The 19,076-nt window shown below is 36.2% G+C and overlaps 1 protein-coding gene across 5 annotated transcripts in view; it reads right to left on the bottom strand.

The window, feature by feature from the left end:
• PDS5B (PDS5 cohesin associated factor B) overlaps positions 1-19,076 on the bottom strand; it is a 98,979-nt gene that overhangs the window by 62,204 nt on the left and 17,699 nt on the right. For all 5 annotated transcript variants that reach the window (XM_040054429.2, XM_040054451.2, XM_040054444.2 and 2 more), the window contains exons 2-7: positions 16,378-16,503; positions 12,807-13,010; positions 8,391-8,477; positions 8,195-8,292; positions 6,987-7,113; positions 222-302 (exon numbers count right to left, since the gene is read on the bottom strand). In XM_040054429.2, the coding sequence (XP_039910363.1) occupies positions 222-302; positions 6,987-7,113; positions 8,195-8,292; positions 8,391-8,477; positions 12,807-13,010; positions 16,378-16,485 (705 nt within the window). In that variant the 5' untranslated portion in view covers positions 16,486-16,503. The remainder of the gene's footprint in view (positions 1-221; positions 303-6,986; positions 7,114-8,194; positions 8,293-8,390; positions 8,478-12,806; positions 13,011-16,377; positions 16,504-19,076) is intronic.

The following is a 19,076-nucleotide window of genomic DNA, read 5'->3' as shown; positions in this document are numbered from 1 at the left end:
AGTAGTAAGTACTTTATAGTTTCTATATAGTAAAGAATTAAACCCGAAAGGACAGGTTATGCACTGCTTAATTAATACAATCATTCTGTCAGAGAAAACTGACAACCTGTAAGAAGTTCTTTTTCAGCCCTTTTCATTTTTTCATGCAATTCATTCTTTTCATAACACAGTTCAGTTAGAGAAAGTATTGATTTCCATGTCTGTTTGCAGTCCTCACTTACATTAGTAATGTATGGTTCAATTGCTTGCGCAGTCCTCTTTAGTAAGGCTTTTGCCAAATCATAGGCTTGCTTGTTTAAATTCTGGGGGGAAAAACAAACAAACAAAAAACCAGAAGAGTTATAAGCACATGCATTTATCTGAAAACAAATCCAAGAATTTAAAGCCATCAAGTACTGGTAAATGCATTAAAGAAATAGCCCGTCCTTCCCGTCCTTTTTATTATTCTTTTCAGTAATAAAGATAATATAGTAAAAACAAAGCTATTCCAAACAAAGCTTTGTAGTATCCACTGGTGTTACTGAGAAAAAGAAAAAAAACCTCCTCAGATGAGAGCTTACTTTTCAGTTGCACATCTAAAACTGATGCTCAGTGAACTCAGTGCCTGCATTTTACTGCTCCTCCTTATCACTTTCCCCAAAAACCAGGAAAGCAATACCAAGCAACACAGAGGAATTTACAGTCACCACAGAAGTGGGACTATGAACAGGAGTACAGAAAATGCAATTCTGCCCTCGCATCAAGCAGCCACCTGTGAACCACCACCACAGCCTCTCCACAACACCATGCAAAGATGCTCAGTCTGTTGTCTGAGATAGCAAAGAAAAAAAATGCCTAGAATTTCAGTTTATCAGAAAATAAAAATTAAGCTAATACAAAGATTTAAAAAAACATACCTCCCCTCTTCAACATTCCTACCCTTCCATTTGTCTAACTGGGTTATTGCTCTATCATTGTTTTCTCCCTTTCTCTGCACACATTCTCCACGCTCTAGTTGTTACGTCCTTTCTCCAATTTCTATATTACAATTATTTTTCTAAAATCTTCAGAAGAAAATGCAACTCAGCCCTTGTGACACCCACTGCAGAGCTGATTATACACAGAAAAATGAAGAAAAGAGTCTTCAATACACAAGAATATACAGTATTTTAATAGCTAAAAAAACTCTACAAAAATATCATTTCCACAATTCATATTAGTCTTTGCAATTCAAAAAACCCAGTATATTCAGTTCATAATTCAGTAAAAGGGGGGCAGTTTGTGGTTGTTTTCTTAAATATTTCTCACCATAAAAGGAAGAGAACTTCTTTTAGCACAATGAGAAGCAAACACAAGATGTCTTGCCACACCTAGGGTATTTCTTTACCTGGATACACTCGGTTCTTTAGAATTGTCTGAATGAAAGATTTGCAAAGATATGGAGAGTATTGGCTGAAATTTAAAAACCTGATAGAACTATAGGCTTCTGAACAGCAGTGGGGACAGATTAATGTTTTCCAATGATATAAAACAAAAAATGTCTTTGACTTGCCTACTGATAAAATTAAGTCAGGTGACTGAACTTGGAACACTTCAAAGACTCATTGCCTGAAGTGTCTGTCTTACTCAAAGCCACTACAGAAGATGACTAAAAATTCCAATTCTGGAAAGATACTCTAATATATAAAATACTTTCATCTTATTACAAAACTATACAGTTGTCCATGTCCCAGAAAAAAAAACGATGCATGCTGGATTGTTCTTTATGGTCACAATTTAAAAAAAAAAAAAAAAAAAAAAAAAAGGGTATTTCCACTGGAATCATCTGTTTTCTGTTATTCAGAATCATAATGGTTCAGGAAATAAAAGGAACAAATAACTATAACAAGGAATGTATGCCACTTGCAATTCTTGTTCTGATCCTTCTTGACTTCATAGATCACTTCCAGCAATACAAAGAAAACCACTTTCACCTGGGTAAGAGGGAACTCTGGATCATGAGCAAGATCTGATTTCGTATAAAACAAGTCTAAACAGCAGACCTAGCACAGAAGAGTTCCAACAGGAAGATCTGTTCCAATTCACATTAAATGCAGTTTCAGCTTGTATCTTTTGAACAGTTCACTGTTCATTTCAAAGCTCAATGTTTCCCATGATAAATGCTAGGAGTGACTATCTGCAGCCCTCAGTAAGAAGGAAGTATAATGCAAATATCTATCTAAAAAAAGCTCTAAAGAGGAAAAATAGTCTAGAGCACAAAAGGCTATGGAAAGTTAGCTATTTTTTTTTCATGCCTCATGTACTTGATTTAACAGTGCCAATAATCATGACCCTCAAATGTCTAGAGGCTCCACTTTCTGAAAATAACAGTATCAAAGACGTCTTAAAAGCACATGAGAATTTTCTCCTCATTTTCCAGCTTCAGGATAAAAGCAGAAGTAAGCAAAAGTGGCACTGCCTTAGGTGAAATGAAAACAAGAGCAGCTCAGCCTTTACCAAGTATTTTCAAAGATCTTTTACAGAACAAAATGTTCTAATTCAACAGCCAAAAAAATACCCTAAACTTCCTTCTCTTGAAGGAGAAATTTTAAAAGGAATTAAACAAATTTCGTCTGTTTTTAGATAAGCTCTTCTACCATCATCACCTTTACAACCTTTCCATATGTTTGGAAAGAAAATTGATACGTATTTCAAGATCTTTTAATAATTTAAGAAAGCCCTCATGATCGGAACCATTTTCTTAATCAGCATGCCTTTAGGAGCATGTAAGCATCCAGTATATAAGTATATATGCATAACGTAGAGCCTTGAATGGGGTAGAAACAAAGCCAGCAGTTGGCAACATTGTTTAAAAAATTCATTAGCAACTACTACATCTTGAAAGAAAAAAAACCAAAATAAATATTGATTGATAAGCAGAAACCCAAGAACCACCCCTGAGAAGACAGAACACAAATCTTCGGCAAGAAAACTCAAGTTACATTTAACATCTGAACCAGACTTTTCCACCAAAAACTTCCAGTTTTGTTTCAGAAAAGAAGGTTAATAAACAGTGGAGAACATTTACATTTTTTAAAACCTTGGGAGACCTCCAGCAATAATATCTGAATAGAGGCTATGTTGGTCAACCACAAATTCTCTCCTTTGTCTCAATTTCTACCATGATTTTTAGGTATTTGTTGCTGGTATTTCAAGCTTTCTATACTTTGGGAAGACATTAACAGTTTTGCCAACCCATTTTTCATACTTGCTTTTCTCTAGAATGACAAAACTTCTACTTTTTGACAAAAGAAGCAGTGGCATCTTCCCTGAAAGTATGGCACACACGTTTCTGTGCTTATACAGCCAACATTCTCCAGCAGGGTATGCCACCGAGCTGAAACCATTTGTTCTTGTACAATGGGGTCTTAAGTGATGGACGTTCACACTCACTTGACTTTTTCTCAATTCCTTTTTTTCTAGTTACCTTTCAGTAACCAATTTAACAAAGATCAAAAAATATGAGAGTGAAATATTTCTGCCCATCTCTTTAAAAAAAAAAAAAAAAAGCAACAAAAGATGACTAAGCTAGCATCAACCCAGCCTTTATTTTGTAGCTTTGGGAGGAAAATCAAATGTTAAGTCAGTATCTAGTGCAAATATTCCTGAAAAGCATGTATTTTCACATATTATTTTCTTGCAATTTGAACGGCATCTTCGGTTTTATTCTCATTATCAATGGCACATCAGCCAAATTAGTATCCAAGAGCACCTGACAGAACATTTCAAGAGATTCTCTTGTTCTCCTGGGAACGGCAAACAGATTCTTAAGGACAGCTGACAAAGAAAAACTCAGTTAAGGTGTTGCCAAGATAGATAACACTAAATATTAAGCAGATTCCTAGTAGAGACAGTTAAGAATTTAATTATCAATATCACTTTTTCTAAAACATAGGCATGTCAAGTACGTGCGATGTGCAATGTGGTATTCCCTATAGCAGTCCTGAGGCTCAAAATGGAACACTGGCAAACACCCAAGGAAATCAAATACAGTTTGCTTTCTACACTGCACAAACACAAAATCGTTTGCAGGTCTGCCATAAAAACTTTATAATACAAAAAGATCATTAAAGGGGAAAGGAAAACTATTTTTTTTCTTGCCTTTTCATACTAACTACCTCTTCCCTTGCTTCTAGGTCTTATCTGGTTTTAGGTCACTGATATTCATTCCTTCTTAATATAATACTATCAAAAGAATTTCATTTGAGTTGATAGAAAAGAAGAGAAACTACAAAAAGAAAAAAACAATTCAGCATCAAAATTAAGAGTTAAGCACATGGTCAGACAAGTTAAGCTTGCCATTTTATTGGCTTATCTGACAGCTGTACTAGTCAAGCAAGCATGTGCACACTCCAGAGTGCCTCTTTTCTGATATTGGTGTCAGCTGCTTTCATTCAGGCTTACATTACTATGGCTTTTATCCTGACCAAGTGAGATGGATGACATATTCAAGGGAGATACAGGAGTTTAGAGTTGTCACTACCTCAGTGACCACTAATTATGGTATACAGACATTTGATAATACATCATGTGCTCAGTATATGCTCCTTATGCTCCACTTTTTGCAGCCATCCTGCAAGCACCATTGCTTTTTACACTTACTGCTCAGGACTACGGAGACCATACCTATTTTTCACCTTTGGAAAAATATTGTCTTGGTTTAAGGGGCAACAGTATTGAATTAACCTTTTGTAAACTGCTCATCTAATTACTACAACTCTGAAAAATATTCACATAATTTCTGCATCAAGTTGTGTAACGCTGAATTTCAGCCATTGGATGAACTTCTGTTCCCAACACATACTTATAGACCACAGGTTAGGTAAGTTATACAGACTGAGATTTGAGAGCTCAGTCTTCCTTTACCAATACAACTCTTTTCTATGATGCAGCCATTCAGTTCACAAGGCCACTACACGTTACCTCTCATACTCAACCTTCCTTTCGGGCATATTAGAAATACACCACTTGCCTGTGTCACTACCTACAGATAGAATGTCTTATCCTCAACAATCTCTCAATCTGATCATCTTCAAACCTGAGCTAGTACCAGATCTATATTCCTTCCACTCCATTAAAATATTTTTTGGTCCCTAGGAAATTTGGGGATTCCCTACAGAGCATTACACCAATGTCTGCCCTTATGCCATTTTTGGTGACCAGGCTGATTATTCAATTTCCCCTTTTCCACAGTCACACAGCTGAACAATGAGGTCAGCCAAGACCTAGTCCTTTTTTATGGTGGACCTTATACTTTATCTCCTTCTAGTTTTGTGCTCAATGAAAGAGTGGAAAACTCCTCAACTCTGAGTTTATTACACTTTTCCAACTTGGGATCAGCAGCCACAGAAAGTAGTTAGAAGACCAAAATTTTAAATAATTTTAAATAAAAATTCACTACATGAAGATTTTGAGATGAAACGGAGAAATATCAGAAGCTCCCTTCCATTAGCATGGAAAAAGAAAAAGGTAAACATATTCAGAATACAGTCTGACATTATGTAACCATTTCAGTTAGAAAGCAGGCTAAAAATGAGACATCCTATCCACAGAGAGACTTTGATTAGAAGAAAAGCAGCAGAAAATGCAACCCCCCAAATATATTCCTCTCATTAAAATTGTCAGTCAGTAATTTTAAATCCACTATGAAACAGAATTGTTTTAATGCTACAGACATCCTAACAGAATGCAAATTCTTGAACTCAGAGCCAGTTTATTAAACATGAAACACAAAAATAGTACAGTCAAATCAATCTGAACACAGATGACGCAGTGAAACAATAGATTCTGAATAACTGAAAAAACACAAACTGAAGTATTTTGCATATTCCTGCTTTTGATTTTTGTATTGCAAAGCTTTACTTCATAAATCTGGACTTCAGCCATAAAAATTTCAGTCTAGTCCTGGCACACAAGTATTAGACTCCTTGAAGGACACAGCTAAAACATTCCCAGCAGTGGAAAAAAAAAAAAATACTGACCTATAGTAAGCATTTAGTTTTTCACTGTCAATAGAAAATAATTTATGTACTATTAATTTACTGCAATTAATGGCTAGTAGTAGAGGCATACTAGTAGGCATTCCAAATTATCTCTCTGCTAATAACCACTTAACCTTACACTTTTCAGAAACTACAGTAGTTAGCACTTTCCTGAATATAATTTAAGAAAGAAAAAAAAAAGCTACTAGAAGTGTCCAAAATACAGCTAAAGGCACATTTCCTGGATAATTCCTCACAGTCTTTTTTTTGTCATGCACAACTTACAAGTAGCCCATGAGATTTCAGTAGGACACAGATTCCTGAATTAAGGAGTCAGACCTCCAGGCTTTTTAAACATTTACATATCACAACACATGCACAGTTCTGAAGTTTTTCCTTTAGTTCATCTATAGGAGACTCTTTTTTTTTAAACATGACATTATTCATTAAGGTAAGACAGCCATTCCTTGGGCTCTTCTGGAACCACCACTTCTGCAAATAGTTTTAATTCTATGGCAGCATCAGAAACATACCATTAACAACAAGCCAACATTTATGAAATACAGAGCAAATTACAAATCAGCAGTCATAACTTTTTCCCTCCCCCTTAGGGCAGCATCTTAGTTTGACCTATTGATACAGCATTACATGAATTAAAAACTTTCCAAAAGACACATGTAACTTCTCCACTCTGTTCTACCAGCATTGACAGGACATAAAAAACCTGGTTTAAAATCTTATGACACTTAACTTTTTAGATTACTGTGACCACCAATACTTTGCTTACAGCAAGTATATCAGAGCAAGAAAACTTGACTGAAGTTTCTATTAAAATTACTTGTTTGCTAAAAGAAATCCAGATAATACAGAGATGCGCTACACCCATTCTCTCAATTAGATCTTCATATCTGAACACATACATCCAAGAAATCATGATTACGAAAAAAAACAATAGAAGAAAATAAAACATAATCCACTAAGTCTTACCTTATGTGCTGGCACTAGATTAACTAGCACTGTATCCAGAAGCTCCTGTGACACAGTATCTCCCTCACAAATGATAGAGCTCATTAGATCAACCATGTGCATGTGTACTTTTTGGTTATGACCGTTGCTGAAATTAAAACCAAGAATTCTTAGTGTAATATCTATATAAATTACTTCAGAGTACTCCCTGTGGTGATGCCAAACAACAAGGAATAAAATCAGCAAATCACAAATTTCCTTAGAAATCAAAGTACTTCAATTCCTCAATTGCATATACCAGCATTCTTAAATGTCATGCTCTCCTCATTCACTACTGCAGTAAGACTGTATCTGTGCCCACCATGAAAAGAGAGTGTATTAGAACATCCTGCTGCTCTGCCCTGCTCTGGGGAGACTTCCTCTGGAGTGTTGTGTCCAGTTCTGGGCTTCCTAGCACAAAAGGACACACACATCCTGGACTCAGTCCACCAAAGGTTCATAGAGATGATTAAGGGCCTGGAGCTACTCTCATGGAAGGAGGGGCTGAGAGAGCTGACACCTTTTTTTAGCCTTGAGAAGAGATGGCTTAGGAAAAGAACTTATCACTTAAGTTTAAATAGCTGATGTAGGGAGTAGAGAAGACAGGGCAAGACTTTCTTGACACCACACGCTCAGTGGTGTCCCGTCACAGAAAAAGAGGCGATGGGCGCAGGGTGAAATACAAGACATTCAGACATAAGAAACTTTTTAAATAAAAGCACTAGAAGGTTGACCAAAAAGGACACAGCCTCTCCATTCTTGGAGATGCCCAAAACCTAACTGTCTACAGTTCTGGGGAATCTCCTCAAGCTGACCTGATTTGAGCAAAGTGAAAAGACTAGACTACCTCCAGCCGTATCTTCCAGTGTCCACTACTTTCTGACTCATGTTCTTACAGCAGCAGTTCCCCAAATTCCTTAGAACCGCATATTACAGATTCAGTTTCAAGAGCAGAATAAAATAAATGCAGCAAATGACAACCAAAGCTAAGTTTCTTAGGAAAAAAAGATGATGTGCATTGTGTCTTGTTTCATTAAAACAGAAAAAACCTGACAGTTCTGCTACCTTTAGTTAGACTAAATTACAAAACTATGGTCATGAATGCTAAAAGTCACACTGAACAGCTATGTTAGTAGTCGCTGACCTCAATCATGCAATAATATACTGTAATTTGGGGTGAAAATACTTACTTTATTACTGAAAACAGCGTTCTATACAGCTGTGTAAAAATCTCATTGCTGTCTTCTAATTCAAAGCATATGTTATAAGACTTGACCCAAGCAATGTTCTGTGTTGGAACAGGAAAAAATAAAAGGAGTAGTTAAAACGAGATTCAATTGAAAGATTACGTTTAACAGTGATTATGAAACAAGTTATGAAGCTTACCTCAAGCAAATAAAAGTATCGATTAAACTGGGGGCTTTTTGTATCTTCTAAACCTTTAAGTTGCCTTGTTATGAACATAAATATATCCTGAAAAAAAAGAAGTGCTAGTTATTCAATCAACTGCAATTAAACCTTCAAAATAAAATAATTACTTTTTAAAGTTAATTGTATTAATTAGTCAATACAAAATATTCAGCAATGACAGACATTATTTCACTACCCAAAAGAAGATAATCTACAAAAACATCACGGAAAATGTCAAGGAGTCATTTTAAAATACTTCATGTTTCTTTAAAGGGTTGAGAAAGTAACCTTTTCCTAAGGAAACAAATGTTTTTCATTTCCAAAGAAAAGCACTCAACTTGACAAACACAGCTGCAACTCTCTGGCAAAAGTCAACAGATTATTATTCAGCAGGACAATGAATTTAATATTTTTACTTCATATTACAATGAGTTTCAAAAGAAGGGGAAAATAGCAGTAGGCAGCTACATCTTTCCTAAGAGTAATCTTATATGTTCATTATGTATTGTTTGTGTATTTCTTAGTCACCAGTATACTGACAGAGATAACATCTCTTGCAAAAACTAATAAACCAATTTCTTTCTGCTTCCTCTATCAACTTTCACCACCAGAAGACTTCTTCTGAAGTCTCACACAGAGTAAATTGAATTGTAACCTTGAACAGATTACAAGCAACAAATAATCAATTATGAACAGAATGGAAACACACAGCAATGTATCTTTTATTTTTTTAACATGCAGAAAATTAACAGCTGGAAAAATCACAATTACAACTATATTAATCTGACTATTGAAATCAAAATATTTAGAAGTAAGTATCACCAGAAACACTCTTCACAGCCTCACCTGTATCTATGTTTCATCTAACAACCTAGGTGTAAATCAAATAAATTCCCAAAGGTATAAAGCTGCCATAATAAATACAGGATGGCCTTACTGTTAATTCTGCAAATCTAGCCTAGAGATGGTCTATAAGGCTTTTCTATAACACTCTCAAAATGACAATTTCCCCTAAGCCCCACCAAGAATAATACACAGACAAAAGATAAAAATAGGGTCTCATTTTTTCTAACACTATAACCACAAAAATCTAGCCTTAATCATTAAGCTGAGTACTCACTGTGGATCTAGGTAAAATCAAGAACTAGATTACATGTGACATCACCAACTCTTGGCAGAAAAAGCACATTAAACACACTGTTCAGAGGACAAGCTACATTCATGTTTTAATTTGGTTTGAAACTGATATTGAAGAGTTGAGGATGATCAGAAGGACTATGTCTGGTTCACACTTCAGATCCCTTACAGAGCACACAATCTAGACTCTTTAGCTGAAATTAAACCAAAAGACACGAAGGACACATCTAATGGTCTCCAACCACTCAGGAGCATTCAGCAAAAGCCCATCTGAAGAATCCTTCCTACAAAAATTAGTGTCTGAACACTACCAGGCTGTCAGTGCCCACCCAAAATGAATGTTGTCTTGTGGAAAACACTGGAAGGTTCTGTAAAGTTTAGAAGACATACAAAACAAGTCTCAGGGAAGAATAAGAATCATTTAAGAATACATTTAAGCAAGTATCTTACTTTTTATCCTGCAGCTCAGTATGCAATACTTACCTACTGAATGTGATTCAAGGACCCTACTAATTTTCCAAAAGAAAGTTCTCATCACTGTGCTGTATATAACTACAGACATTAATGAATAGTAGGCATATACAGTAAGTCCAACACCTGAATGCTTCAAGTAACAGCATGGTTCGAAAAAGTAAGCATTTACTCCTAAACTATTTTTTCCCTATTCCTATTTAAAGAAAGCAAGACAGACTAAACTCAGAAGTACTTGCTAATTTTTAGTATCTCAAGGACTATGACCAAACATTTTTCCCCTTTTTAAGCATACAAAACATACTACTTGAACATGCATTCATAAATTCAAAACACAGGCTGAAATAAACTTTGGCTGCAGCCAAAAAATTGCAATAATTTCACAACTGAACAGTATGTTTTTGCACAAGACTGCATAAAGCAAGTCTACGTTAGAATCCAGACGTAAAAAACAAAAGTGCCCACATTTCAACTTTAGGGAATTTTTTTTTTCTTTTTGATGGATTGCTGTCTTGATGCCAATTAACTACATAATGGCTTCAGTAATCATTAGAGCCGTGGCTCTTACTAGAGAACACCTCCAGATAACTGAAGTTCTGCTACCATATGCCCTTTTTAACATCTATATTTCAGCAGAGACAGGCAGACAGCCCTTCTGTCCAAGTCATTTTCAACTGACACATAAAAGTGATTAGATTGCTTTTCCACCAAAAAAACCCCCTATATTTAGGCTCTAAGCTTTACACAGACTGAGGACGGCTCAAAGTTACAAGTTTTGAGATCACAGCAGAGCAAACCTACTCCAGCTCTGTTTTTATTCTACTCATGGCGTTTTCCATCCTCGTTTATAAACGCTCTTTCAATGATCAGCAAGGAATGCAAGATTTACACAGATGATACAAAAAGGGAAACTTGAGAATCTTATCCCTTTCCTCAGCATCTCACTTGCACAATATGTAAGCTACAAAGAGATCCACTGAGTCTGAAGCAAGGGGAAAACTTAAGATGTAATGCTTTTCCTCTCAAGAAACTAATCCTTTTCAGCACTCCCCTTTGCCATTCTTAACTTTGGTGTTAAACGTACAAGAACAGACTCAGCTGCAGTATGGATTTGATATTGAATACTGAGTAAAAATAGTGCCAAGATATAACCCAAGAGGAAGCATTCTTCCTCTTACCTCTGTCATACAGTGGAGGGAATTCTTCGACATTTCTATCAGAGCTTGTCCTGCAACCACAAAAGCTGAGTTCAGAGGAAATGGGTTTGCAAAAAACCTACCCCAGCAGCCCTAGGCAGAGGTCCCTATTGTTTGGTTTCTCAAAACGTGTTTAGAAAACTGCATCAAGAAACTGAATTCTGAAATCCACACAGATTACAGGACTCAATTCTGGCATTGGAAGTCCCTCACCCATTCCAAGCTCTGTCCAAGCAATGGTTATAGCATTCTGACACTTTAGGCATATTAGTACTGTAAACCTTCCAATACTGTAAACTATGAAATCTGAAGCTTAGTAGCATTTGGTAGATCAAATACTCTAAGGAGGAACTTAGTTAGCCCAACTCAGAAAGAGAAATTAAAGCTCTAAGCCTAACAAGCAAATGAAAACATACTCAAAACTGAAACATAAATCAGGACACCTGAAAAGCAGACTTAAATATAGCACAGTAGAGAAAGCTAATATTTATGTCCAGTTGAAGATGGTGCAATCAATAAGTAAGGTAAGTAGATGCTGTACCTCTGCTTACACACTAATTCAGAATTAAGAAAACTGACCAAGAGAAATCCCTGGATATCTGTCCAGTATGTCTGTTAACAAAAGATGTATTATGGCAGATGAAACTGCTCTGTTTCCCTAATTAGGAAGCACTGCTGGTGCAACCACTAGATGAGAAATTGAGTGATTTCCTCTTAAGTGATAATAGATAGACCATCCACCACAACCCTCTTTTTATCCTACTGTGGAATAAACAAAGACCAAACTCAAACGAAACAGAAAAGACTACACACACTACCAAATCAAGGAGACAAAAAAAGGACACATTTTTCAGTGTTACTTTCACCTGGGGTTTTTTTGTAGATTTCCCCCAGAACTCAGCTCCTCAATTCTAGATCCTGACTGCATAAGGGAAACAGTTTGATTGTGAGAGTTGGGAACTAAGATAGATTTCTGCTTTAAAAAAGTAAAATACCCCACAAAACAATATAAAACTTCATTTTTTCTGAAACAAATGAGTCAGATCTGTACTTCTTTTCAAACCTGACATTTATCTATCAACCATCTCCATCTAGTGGGATCAGTGATGTTTGTATTGTAGAATTTTCCAAGTCACATCAAAAATCATTGAACTCTGTACAAAAGCACTTTATTGTTGTTCCAATAGAACCTTTACCTATAAATATACAAGTACCTGCCTCTTGGTAGTTTAATTGGAGATGCACGGGTATTTTCCCAAGTGAAAATATTAGTTATCTTGCAAGAGACTGTGATAAAAGCTATACATATGAACAATATTTCTAAAGTAAAGTAACCTGCAAATGCCAAAAACAGTTCAATAAAATAATTATTTTCAATACAAATCCAAAACTCTGCAAGTTATCGGAAGATGTAAAGCTCTTTATGTCACAGACAACCGACTTGACCAATCATATCCCAAAATCAAGTGAAAACTCTGAACCGTTTAGGCTGAACCAGAAACAAAAGGAGGGAAAAGCAGTCATAACCAATTATATTAATCACTGACTGTAAAAACCTGGTGTGGAAAAAGAGATTAAATTAATTTACCTTCAATTTATCTGGCGAAGTGTATGGAGCCTCAGGGGCATAAATTCTGAAAATATCCGCAAGACAACATGCTACCAACAAACGTACATCCTTATCAGGATGTTTGAGGAAAAAATCTGAAGCAAGATGTAAAGCAAGATTTAGGTAGAGCTCCTTTTCTTCTTCAGAGTCCTGGTCCATATCCATGAAAGTTTTCACAACCATCTAAATAGACAGACACACATTAGTACATAAAATTAAATACTCTGTAACAGAATCCTTACTAAAAGTTACTCTTCTGGTTTTGTACAACTTCTGTCAGAAGCATTATTACCTATAAAGTAGTACTTGAGCAACCACTGTTTTCATTTTTCAAGGCACAGGAAAGACCTGGCCAAGTCCTCTGTTAACTATCCCAACAGACAGTCTCAGCAGAACTACTGAAAGCCTAGTTGTAGACTTCCCCAATCTTTTTGGGAAACCATATAATCAAATTGGACAACTGTAGAAGTGCAACACTGTTACAGCCATTCACTTAAAAATTCAGAAAATGGTAAACATTATCAAAAATATTTGTTTCTCCCTCAGCTATTCAGTGATTATTTTTTTTCTTCTCTTTCAGTTTCAGGTTTTTGCCTATTACTGCAATGAGGAAAATTCTACTCCCTGTGACGTCCAGAAGCAGAGCACCCACTTTTAGCAAATGCATATAAATCCAGGCAGCTCAGCTGCATGGATGGTGTCCAACAAGACTAAAATGACCACTAGGATTACTGGGATCCAGTTACTGAAGTTATGGAAGAAAAAAAGAGTCTGGGACACCAAATATTTAACATGTTAAATAAAACAAAAGCAGGAAAAGCTATGTTTAGTAACTGCTAGTGGGGGAGAATTCTTACATTTAAAAAACTTTCTGAAGGACAGAAATTTATTGACAAAACAAAGTAATTATGCCCTTCTCCAATTTCTTATCTGGCTCACAGAGGCAGAGTTATTTTAAGGAGCTCAACTCTTGTAAAATTAACAAAATTATACTAAAGACTTAATTACACAATCCTGAGAATTAAAGCCAAAACTCCCATCTACTTCTTCAGTGCAGGAAGAGATGCTATTCAAAGAATAAAATGTCAAGTCCTAGAATCCTACAAACACTGCAAAATACTTTACTTTGCTATAGTTTGTTGTTTGGTTGGGTTTTCTCCCCCCTCCAAAATATTTACCGTAACTGGTCAGGGAGCAACAAGCCCAACTTAAAATAATCCCAAACCTCTGCATAATTAGGATCACAGAAAGTGTGAAGTTTTGAAACATATGAGAATCCTTTACAAAAAGGTGCAGAAGATCAGTAGCCTATGTAGACACAACTTCCACTGCAAGAAAAATTAAGTCCTCCCCAGCCAGGCACAAGATGAACCACTCAAAGTGCACTGGTGCCCTTATACACTAATTAATTTACAAGTCAGAATTATTTTCATTTCTATGAAAAGTAGTCTTTTCAAACTTCTTGCAAGAAGTATGGGGTTTTTCTACTCTGGAAATGAACCTTCAGTGTTTTTTCCCTGATAACAAAAACATCTGTACAAGTCAGGACAACAAAGATCAGTCATCCTGTCTGCAGAGCAATCCATCGCAGTGTTTAAAGAAAAACAAAGGAAAACAAGCAAGTTGTCCTAGCATAGCTTTCCAGGTTCCTGCAGAGCAATAGGTTAGAGGATTCTGGAGCCTGAAATCACACCCAGATCACCATGATTTATACTCCTGGAGATTCATCTTCCAGATGTAGCACATATTTCTTAAATCATTCAATTTTTACTACGTCATTCTACAGAAACAAGCTTTGGAATTTACTAGTATAAAACTTACAGAAAAGTGTTTTATTAGGCTGCTAGTCTAAAACTAGTATTTCATCAGATGATGACTTGGTTCTTGTGTATTAAAAGAAACTGTGGAAAAATGCTTTTCTCACACTATTCATAATTTCCCAGTGTATATCACCTTCTTTCTGTCTTCAGTGCTAGATTGCAACTGCCACAATTTAGTTTTTATCTCCTTTCCAAATCTACTATAAACTTCAAGAGGGCATCAATTCAAAATGCATAAAATTTCTGACGTAAGTTATGCTAATGCTGAAATTCACTCTGCCTATTTTCCATTTTATTCTCAGATTTCTCAATAATTTGCATTTATATTAAAATAGCGTCATCAACAAACAGCAGAACGCCTGCTTGTGCACAGAAAAGTGATTCTCCTCTAATAATTATGTGAATTTGGCAGTCAGAGAAATCAAGAGGCTAATAGTTCACTTATTTATCAACTACTGATTTTTAGCACCTGCAGCTGTGTTTATACTGAAGTTCTGTACACTTTTGATGTAGTGTGGATCATCCAACCTGATATAAAAGAAACACTGTGCAGTTTTTTCCCTGCCTGAGCACCAACGAATTCACAGCCAGAATAAACAGCTAACAAGAAACACAAGACATCTTACAAAGTCCTCTTATTCTGCAAGATCAGGATGAGAAAGGGCCTAGACATTCAAGGCCAAAAATGAAATTAAGCTATAGGGGAAAAAGGATTAGTAGGAACTGTGGTGCTGCATTTCCACAAGCTGAAAAAAATATGCAAGTGCTAACAGAATTCCTTCTCTTAGGAATCACTCATATGTAAAGTTATAAATGTTGTCTTTTTTTCAGCATCATAGAATGCAATATACTCACTAAAGTCCATCAACCAAAATCCCAAAGTCTAGACAGGTTGCTGGGTGGAAGAGGAGAAGCAATCCTTGTGTTTTGGGATTTTATTGGTTTTTGTTCATTTATCCATAGTTCCAACTGACTTAAAACTACTTCTTCAGAAGAACTCCAAATTAAGCTCTTCCATCTGTTAGAATACTTAAGGTTCCTCTCCCACATCTGTTCCCTCCTGTTTTACAGGGCAAGCCCAAGCTGCAGGCATTCCTTCTGCATAATACAGGCCTGCCTTTTTGTGAGAGTACATGGGTAGATACAGAACTGTAGTAACAAAATTAGCCTCCAAATCTGTCCAACCTTCCTGTACGCTCAGGCCAAATAAAGTGGTCAAGAAATTCAAGACAGAAATACATCAAAGACTGTAAATATAGTCAAAATATATAGACTAAAGTATAACAAAGATTACCTTCATCATGATACAGGCTAAAACAATGAGAATAAAGGTTTTTAAACAAACCAGGGAGCACAAAGGTGTAAAAGGAATGTATTGAGAGGTATTCAAATTATTTCCAAAATTATGACTCTCTCTTAGAGAGGAAAATACTGGAGAACAATGAAAGCGCTGACTTAGCATTATAGCTGAAATAAAATTTAAGTAGTATTTGAAATTAACACAGCTCATTTCTATTTGTGATTTTTAAATGCATTTAATCCTGTTTCGAACAAACCATTTCAAGAAAGTGGTAGAAGAGAAGGCACAAGAGCAAACAAGTTTCTCCTTCAACGCATAGAAAAGGTAAAGTCCAAGGGAAAAAAGAAAACCTTCCAGATATATAGTAACAGGATCAATAAACATCTTTTACAAGAAACTTTAATCTACGAGCAATTACTTGCTTACTAACCTTTAGCCTTCTCACCATCTCTTCTTTAGATATTTTATCAGAGATTTCTTTGACTCCTGGAGGATATGTGATTTTTCCATCATTGGCTCTTGTCTTTGAATGAGCCATGATTTCACGGTTTTAAAACTGTGGAAAGAAATTAAGAAGACAATGTTGTTTGACTAGTTCATGCTTAACCATATCTGTCCCACTTTGACAAACAAAATCCAAATAGAAATATATCAACAAACCCATAAACACACAAATATTTTGATTGGTTTCAGTAATCTATACCGTGGGAAACAGCAACAGTTTTGATATCCAGGTAAATTGTCTACTGACACAATAAAGCTTTCAAGAAGTACACATCAGTAAAAAACTCCTCATTCTGGAATATATTTGATCTTCACACTAACAAGACACAACCAAGAATCTTATTGTACTGTATGACCTGTTTCCACCTCTTGGTAATAATAGATCCTAGCTAGCTTCGGTGTTCAGACATCTGAAGTGGACTTTGTGCTCTCTTTACTCTTTTGGAAAATGAAATTTTCCAAAAAGCCTAAACACCACTGCTGTTATTTGTTACACATCATCAGCTGTAACCCGCCAATACCGCCAGACAAGCAGCAGATAGAGAATGAAATTGGAAACAGAGCAGACCAAATACAATTCTTTCCTCTATGCCATTAAAGCCAAGTTTTCAAGTTAAAGACTGAAGATAAACCATAGTAACTTCTCCTCATTTCCAACTAGAAACACAACAGTTACTTGGTTTCTCAGTCCCTTTAAACTGATGCAAATGCAGACTACCATGTAATCCACACTACGCAGAGTTTCATTGCCGTAGAGAAGGAAGCTGAACTGAAACCTTTACTTACATAAAAGCAATCAATATAAAAGATGGTGAAAAAATCTAGACGGCATGTGTGGGGACAACCAGGATCTTAGAAAAAGACTGTACCAAGGCAGTTTAAATGAAGAATATAACAAAAGAAACACATTTCTTGGCCATCATCTTGATATTTTAATTTATTTAGCTAAAAGTATAATCTACATCTAGTAGTCATGACTGTTTATGAACTGTGAATTCCAAGTCAGGTATTTTCTTCCTACAGAACTCCTAGACAAGAAGGTCTATATTCATACTTTGAATTTCTTGGAACGATAACACCAAATACAAGAATCTGCCAGAATCCACAAGAAGAGATGGGCTAGCAGCATGTTCCATAACAGCCATAATAAAAATTTTCTGGCCCCCAAGCTAAGGCCTTCCTACACTGAAGGAAAACTAAAACTTGCAATATGTTCATCTACCCAACTCCTCCAAAAGATGGCAACATGTTTTTGTATTCTTCAGTCCATATTTCATGAAAACAACCAAAGTTACAAATTTCACTTCACCTTCACCTAATCTTTTACCAAACAAGAAGTTAACACTGGCTTTTTTTTTTTTTTTTTGTGCGCAAAGAATACATACAGCACAACACATTTTATTTCTGTAAATAGGGAAATGTGTAGAACAAACAATCAGATTTCATTCAACAACCATGACATGCAATGTACTTCAACAGATACACAAAAGTCAACGCAGTTTCTGTCATCTTCTCTGCACCTACATACACCCAGCACTGGAACAGCGCCACATGCTTGCAAGTTGTAGTAAACATTGACAATGACAAAACTGGGAGGAAACAAAACTCACTGAAGTAACTTTTTCTAATACTAAAATATGATGCCACTTTTATCCCCATTATATTTCTTTAGTGCGCTGTCATGATAGTAAGTCTCCTCGAAAGTAATTAAGTTCACTCCTCTTGCTGTTTGACACAGATATTCCATAGATATTTTCAGATGGGATAATGTTATATATTACAGCAAAATTCATTTTAACAGCTCATCACAGCAGAAGGGAGCCTTGCTTGCCTGAATCTGAGAACGTATAAAAGCATCAGATGCTTCGTTGGACCAATCAAATTTACCAACTCAAAAAACAAGCCTAATTGTTTCTGAAAAGCGTGTGACAAGCATCAAAGCTAACTCAAGGGAAAGAACAGGAACTAAGAGAACCAGGGAACAAAACTCCATTTTCCAGTGGTGGATAGCTGTCAGATCAGATCAAATGCAGTGGAAACTTGATTAGAACATGGTGATGTAGTCCCATTTGGAGCACATTTTGAAATAATTCAAAGACTGAAACTCATGCATTACAGTCAAGTTGAACTGTGCAGCCAGTATGTCCAATGGCCATGCAATCAAGCTTTTAAGCTTCAGTGGCATCCAAGGTCTGGATGAAACTGAACATCTGTATTGTTTATAAGGCAAGGTTTTGGCAGTGGGGGAGGCTGAAGGGATAGCTCCTGTGGGAAGAGACCAGGGGCTGCTCCCATAGCAAACAGAGCCAGCTCCAAAATGGACTCATCCCTTGCCAAAGTTGAGACATCAGTGATGCTGGCAGCGCCTCTGTGATAACGTATTTAAGAACTGACAAAAAATGCTGCACAGCAGTTACTAAGAAAAAAAGTGAGAAAAACATGAAACAACCCCGCAGACACCAAGGTTATTGAAGAATGAAAGCAATCTCCCTGCATTTATCTTGATCCATGAGCTTTTATGCCTTATTTCCCTCCCTGTTCCATTAAGCAAGAAGAGTGAGAGAGCAGCAGTCTTAGCACCTAGCAGCCAGCCAAGGCTACAGACAGGGATGTACACAGCTTATC

Source organism: Hirundo rustica, chromosome 2 (genome assembly GCF_015227805.2).
Source record: "Hirundo rustica isolate bHirRus1 chromosome 2, bHirRus1.pri.v3, whole genome shotgun sequence".
Classification (NCBI taxonomy): Eukaryota; Metazoa; Chordata; class Aves; order Passeriformes; family Hirundinidae; genus Hirundo; species Hirundo rustica.
Note: the sequence above shows the minus strand (reverse complement) of the source record. Positions and strands in the feature narration are given on the sequence as shown.